General features: G+C 48.8%; 1 protein-coding gene across 1 annotated transcript; it reads left to right on the forward strand.

The window, feature by feature from the left end:
- The first annotated feature begins 4922 nt into the window (after nucleotides 1-4922).
- Nucleotides 4923-7055, forward strand: LOC117208437 (putative uncharacterized protein ENSP00000383309). Its single transcript, XM_033449628.1, has one exon. The coding sequence runs from the start codon at nucleotides 4923-4925 to the stop codon at nucleotides 7053-7055; it is 2133 nt and encodes a 710-aa protein (XP_033305519.1).
- Nucleotides 7056-7233: the final 178 nt, after the last annotated feature.

Here is a 7233-nt window from a genome sequence, read left to right on the forward strand (position 1 = left end):
ATGCCATATTCAAAAGGCTACCGATATTGTCTAACGTGCATCGACCGTTTTTCGCGTTGGCCCGAAGCCGTTCCCATCGCCGACATGGAGGCAACCGTCGCTTCGGCTCTCCTTTCCACGTGGATATCTGGTTTCGGCGTGCCTTTAAGAATAACGACCGATCAAGGACGCCAGTTCGAGTCGAACCTATTTAACGAACTATGCCGGTTGCTCGGCATCAGACATTTGCGCACGATAGCCTATCACCCCGCGTCCAACGGGATGGTAGAGCGCCTCCACCGACAACTAAAAGCAGCAATCAAATGCCACGATACGAGCAACTGGGTGGATATCTTGCCGATAGTTCTATTAGGCATACGAACAGCTATTAAAGAGGACCTAAACGCGACGGCAGCCGAAATGGTTTATGGCATCGGCATACGATTGCCGGCAGAATTTTTTATACCGACTAAACAACAGGCCAATTCGGAATTCGCAAGTCGCCTAAAAGACCGAGTAGGAAAAATCAGACCTCATCCAATTACGCGACACGGCGAAAAGAGAACCTTCGTGTTCCGCGACCTCGAAACATCGCCTTATGTATTTCTGCGTCGCGACGCCATCGGAGACCCCTTACAACCACCCTACGACGGGCCGTATCAGGTTATAGAGCGAGGAAAAAAGACCTTCACTATTAAAATAAATAATAAAAACGTAATAGTGTCCATAGACCGATTGAAACCCGCATTTCTATTTAACGATAATATTGAACACCATAGCACGGAAAGGCGCAATGTAACAATACCGCCCGGTGCCCGAAACGAACAAAGCGAAGGGGACTCAAGAGTTCATCACACCACACGCGCGGGCAGGAGAGTTCGATTTCCTGATTGGTTTCAGGCGGGTCTCGGATAGGCGTTAGGAGCCGGCGAACGTGCACCCTTGCCTGTAACATTTATATATTTTTCATTTATATAGCGTTATCACTGGTAAGGGGGTACTGTGGCGGCACGGGCCACGGAACTTTTCAACGGCTCCGGATGCAAAGCGCGACGCCGCCAAAGCGCAACACCGACGTGCCCAATGTACCATCGATATCTTCACACTCTTTCCGCCGAATTCTCGGAAGAGCATACACGTGCCAGCACTGGCGGCACATCTAATGAATGCACGCTAGTGGGGGATATCGATGGGCTACGAAGGGAAGAATCTGCGCGGTCCGAAACAAAAGCAGAGTCTGTCTGTCTTGCGCCATTAAATGTGTAACTCCTCGGTACTATTTGCATAGCAACGCGTCGAATGATCTCTCGGTGTCTATCGTTATTTGTTAGTTGTTACCTGTTGTCTGTTAAGTGTAATTGTTAGTTGTTAATTGTTAACTCTGATTGTTGATTAGTTCTAATTAAACTATTGTTCGTTAAAAACACCAAGAGTAGTTCCTTACGCACCTATCACCATACCACCTCAGTATATTGAAAGGGAAGAAGCACTTAGTAAACAGCGCCGAACGTAGTGGTATGAGTAAAAAGGAAAGATGGCTTAAATTTTAAATACTTGGCGTAAATTTATGGCGTAAATTTTATATACTTAAAGATTTTGGGTAAAGAGCAGCTAGTGACTGGCATGCCGAATGAATTTGAAAAGGAACTTTTGAAATGTAGGGTGTGTATAGAAAGCAAAATGCATAACTTACCTTTCAAAAATAATCGAACTAAGGCTAGGGAAATAATGGAAATTATTCATACGGACGTATGTGGTCCCTTTAACACTACCGGATTCAATGGAGAAAAATATTTTATTTCATTTATCGATGATTATAGTAAAATAACTAGGATCTATTGTATAAAATCAAAAGATGAGGTCTTTGATTCTTTCGTACAGTTCGTAAATGAAGCCGAAAATTTAACGGGCAAGAGGTTAAAAATATTAAGATGCGATAATGGTAAAGAATATTTAAATAATCGAATTTATAAGTTTGCTAGGGATAAAGGTATAAGAATAAATAATTGCCCAACATACGTACATGAATTAAACGGGACAGCGGAAAGGTATAATAGAACAGTGATGGATATGGCGCGTTGCTTGTTAGCGGAAGCGAAAGTACATAAAAGGTACTGGCCGGAAATAGTTTGTACAGCGGTATACTTGAAAAATCGAATATTAGCGAATACTATAGAGAGAAAGACACCATTTGAAATATTCTTCGGGAGAAAACCAAGTGTTAAAAATCTACATCTATATGGAAGTAAAGCTTTTGTAAGAAGGCCAGAACAAAAAAGAGTTTCCAAATGGGACAAGAAGGCAGATATGGGAATTCTATTAGGATATAGTGAAGAAGGATACAGAGTCTTATTAGGTGGAAAAATAACAATAGCTAGACATGTAGAGGTCATAGAGACAGACACTTAATGTATCGGTTTTGAGGAAAACTCATTGGAGGCAGATTAGAGAAATGATAGCGAAGATAACTATTCATTGGATGGTATGGATAAGGAAAAGTTAGAAGGTAGGGAAGATGAAAATGATAGTAGTACTGAAAGCTCAAACACTACTAGGAGATCTACACGTATTAAGAAAACTCCAGTAAGGTATCCAGAAAAGGAAAATATTTGCGAGATTCATGCAAATTATTGTAAAGTAGATATCCCTCGTACATTTGAGGAGGCGATTTGTTGCGAAAATAATGAAGTTTGGAAACAGGCTATGGATAAGGAAATAGAATGTCTCTATAAGAATAAAACTTGGAAATTGGTAGAAATGATAAAAGGCAAAGAAGTATTAGATGTAAAATGGGTTTACACGAAAAAATCAGAGGACAGGTATAAGGCTAGATTAGTGGTAAGGGGATTTCAACAAAGAAACGTAGCCGATGACATATATTCTCCAGTGGCGAGTAATCAGACCTTTAAGATATTGCTATCATATTGTTGTCAAAATAGATTAATAATTGAGCAAATGGATGTAGAAACTGCCTTTTTAAATGGTGAAGTAACCTCGGAGGTATATGTAAATTGTTGAGGTTATTCGGTGTGTAAACAGAGAAAACACGTGGATAAATTGTAAGGTAGAAAATATATTTAAATAGAAGTGTAATAAGTAAAAATATAATTTGAGCTGGTCCAGATCCGCACGCTAGCTGTGTTACCTAATAACTGAAAAACCCCGAAGCCAACGTCGCCTGTCTACTGTTTATGGCCTGACTTCGTCGCAGTCTTTTGTCTACACGCTGTCGATGGCTTCAGTGCTTGAGAAAACTAAAAAGGCCAGATGTAGAGTTTTCTTAGAAGTGGTAATCACTTCAACATAAATCAACCAAAGGGATATGCGGACGGAACGAATAGAGTTTGTAAATTATCGAAAGCGCTTTATGGGTTAAAAGAAAGTCCGAGAGACTGGTATGAGTGTTTTGATAAGTATGTGACGAGATTAGGTTTTAAGAAAAACAATATAGAGCTGTGCCTATATACTTATGGAGAGGGAGAAAATGTTGTTTATTTGTTAATATACGTAGACGATTTGTTGCTTTGTGGTAAAAACAAAGAGAAGATACAAAGTGTAAAAAAAATTATTAACTGATAAATTTGAAATGAAAGATTTAGGTGAAGTAAAAGAATATCTTGGAATTAATATAGAGTATGATTATTTAAAAAATGAAATGAGATTAAGCCAAAAGAAATACATAGAATCATTAGCAAACAAATATAAATTACATAATAGCAAATTGTACTGTACACCTATGGAGACCAACTTAAAAATTGAAAAAGGTGTGATAAATGGAGAGGACATTGGATGCAAGAATTTAATTGGCGCATTGCTGTATATTAGTGTAAATACCAGACCCGATATAAGTTATAGTGTGAATTACCTGAGTAGATTTCAAGATTGTTGTAACGAGACACATTTTAAATATGCCTTGCGAATATTGAAATATTTGTACCGGACTAGAGATTTAGGGCTACATTATAAAAGAAATGAAAAGTGCGAAACGATAGATTGTTATGTGGACGCTGATTGGGCAGGAGATTATATAGATAGGAAATCGACTTGTGGGTATGTAATTAGATTGTATGGAAATGTAATTGGATGGAAGTCTAAAAAACAAAGGTGTGTGACAAAAGCCTCGACGTATGCAGAGTATGTTACTCTATCGGAAGCGGTGAGCGAAGTAATGACTATCAGAGAACTAATTAAAATCTTCGATGTAAATGTAGACGATAACCCTGTAAAAATCTATGAGCATAACACTGGAGTAATGAGTATAGCAAAATACGGAACTTTTACAAAAAATTCTAAACACATTGAAGTTCATTACCACTACGTTCACGAGTACGTAAAGGAAAATAAGATAAACATAATAAAAGTAAGTACAGAAGAAAACACTGCGGATATTTTTACGAAGACACTGTGTAGAGAGAAACTTGAAAGGTTTAGGTCATGGATGAATGTAAAATAAGAGAAATGTAAATAAAGCGATAAATGGTAAATATTTTGTTAATTCGACAAGTATGTGAAATAAAATTAAGTGTACAGTATAAATGTAAGGAGGCGTGTTAGGGAAGTGATACATTTACACTGTACATGAGAGTGTGTGTGTGTAAGGGTCAGAGGGCGTCCAGGTCTTAGTTGAGACGGGGAGCACGAGGCGGGCATGGGTTCCCGGGGCATAGGACCCGGGGCATGCCCTGGGAAACCCCGATGGATCTGATGTTCTCTTACCGTCGGGTGGCGGCCGATCGGTGCCCTTGGCACCCGTCGGTTCGCCGATCCGGTGCGGAGAACTTCGGAGAAGTGGGCGGGCCCATGCCTGTCAAGACCACTCACCTCACCTTCTCGCGGGGCTCCCTGTCGCCCTGCACCGGCTTCGACCGGGGCAGGGTGCGAAAGAGTGAGTGGCACCAGGACGGAGACTTCGACGACGACCTTGGCGAAAAACAAACAAAAACATGGAAATGGAGAACAGAAACGACAACGTTTACGGTGCAGGGGAGGGATACCCCAGTACCGGCGCAGTCGTGGGTAGTGAAGTGGGCCCCGCTGCGTCGATATCTCGCGACCATGGCCGTTCGAGGGTGGACCGTCAGGCCCCCGGACGCGTTTATACGACTGGCGACGGAACAGCAGGAGAGAGGAGGAGGATAACCACAGGAGGACATCCAGAGGATGACAGGACGGAGACCGCGGAGGAGCCTCCGAGGAAGGCGACGAGACGTTCGCCGAGAGCCGCGAACAGGTCCGAGTACATTTTTCTCGCGCCGACCACGATGGACGACGGTACGACACCGTTGGCGGGGGGATCGCGGGGGCGGGCGAGGTCCGACGACGAGGAGTCGGTCGCCTCGTTCGCCTCGCGCTCGTCGCTGGCTTCGATGGCGTCCAGGTGCAAGAGGAAGAGAACGGGAGCCACGACAACACCGGAGGTGTCGGAAGAGCTGGAGGTGCAGATGAGGACAAGCTCCCCGGCGGAGATCAGCGCGGGTTTGACGATGCACGTGTCGGAGATAATGCACGTCGCGACGACGTCGTCGAACCTGAAGGGGACCTACATCAGATCCCTCAAAAACGCGGCGAGTTATATCACCGCCGCCTGGAACGAGGAATCCGCGAGGAGGGCGAGGCCAGCGCGAGGCGCCGGCGACGACGTGGACGCGAGGCTGTCCGTACTGGAGGGGGAGAACGCGGCCCTCCGCCAGGAACTGAGGAGACTGGCCGCCCGCGTCAACGAGTGCCCGCGATGCGCCGACGCGGCGCCCGAATACGTCCGCCCGCCGTGGGAGGGCGGAAACGACAGGACGCGTCTGGACGCCCTGGAAAGAGCGGTCCGAGAACTGGGACCCTCCATTCTCAGGACAATCGAGGAACGATTCGGGGGCGCACGACGGCAACGCACCCCCGAAGGACGACCCAGCGGGGACCGCCCCGTCGACCCTCCCGCGGCCCAGCCGACGCCGACCCGAAGGGAACGGGAGGACGGCGGATGGGAGCTGGTGGAGACGAAAAAGAAGCGGAGGAGAAGCAGGAAGACGGCGAACGGGACGAAGGCAGCCGTCGCCGCCGCCGCCGGAGGAGAGGCGGCGAGGAAAGGATCGACCGCGCCACCACCGACGCGGGTACGGCGGCAGCAGCAACCCCAGCCGGGCGGCGACACGACGGGCGCACCGAAGGCGAGCGCCCCCGCGACGCAGAGAGGACCACCGCGGGCACCCAAGGTGGTCACGCCCCCTCGCGCACCGCGAACATCCGCGGTGACTCTGACGTTAAACGAGGGAGCGAGGATGTCGTACGCCGACGTCCTGGAGGCAGCGAGAACGAGGATTCCGCTATCGGAGCTCGGGACGGAGCGCCTGGAGATGAAGAAGGCGATGACGGGCGCCATTATAATACAAGTCCCCGGCGACAAGGACAGGGGAAAGGCGACGCTACTGGCGACGCGGCTGGCCGAGACCCTGGACCCGACGGCGGTGAGAATCGCCACCCCGACCAGGATGGCGGAGCTACGCGTGACCGGGATAGACATCTCGGTCAGGAAGGAGGAGCTGCGGAGAGCACTGGCCTCGGTGGCGGGATGCGGCAGCGCGGAGGTGCAGGTGGGCGAGATCGGCGCCACCAGAGGCGGCCTCGGGTCGGCATGGATCAAGTGCCCGGCTGCAGGAGCCCGCAAGCTGGCCCAGGCGGAGAAGATAGCCCTGGGCTGGTCAACGGCGAGGATAAGGGCTGTGCCGAAGCGCCCGTTGCAGTGCTTCAGGTGCCTGGAACTGGGGCACGTGCGCGCCACGTGCGTATCCGGCGAAGACCGAGGGCACCTGTGCTACAGGTGCGGCGGGAGCGGACACCGCGCCAGAGGCTGTCCCGCCTCCGCTCCCAAGTGTCCGCTGTGCGAATCGCTCGGGGCACCCGCGAATCACAGGATGGGCGGAGAGGCATGCAATCCCCCGAAGGTCAAGAGGAGGAGACCGACCCGCCAACCAGCAGCGGTAGCAGCAGCAGCAGCAGCCGCCGCGGTACGGACACCAGGAAGCGCCGCCGAACCAACAGCAGCGGCGGATGGCCGGGAGGAGGCCATGGAGGTGACGGCATAGTTCAAGCGCCTGCTGCAATGCAACCTCGGTAGGTCGAGACGAGCGCAAGATCTGCTCGTCCAGACCATCCGGGAGAACGAGGTGGCCCTAGCGGCGGTGGCCGAACCGCACCGTATACCCGACTCGCCCAACTGGATCGGGGACCTGGACGGATCGGCGGGGATAACGTGGACGTCGG

The sequence above is a fragment of the Bombus bifarius genome, unplaced genomic scaffold (genome assembly GCF_011952205.1).
Source record: "Bombus bifarius isolate JDL3187 unplaced genomic scaffold, Bbif_JDL3187 scf7180000008090_frag, whole genome shotgun sequence".
NCBI classification, from domain to species: Eukaryota; Metazoa; Arthropoda; class Insecta; order Hymenoptera; family Apidae; genus Bombus; species Bombus bifarius.

What these genes read in the sequence shown, in the direction of transcription:
- LOC117208437 (XM_033449628.1), top strand. Translation starts at nt 4,923, where the DNA reads ATGGAAATGGAGAACAGAAACGACAACGTTTACGGTGCAGGGGAGGGA.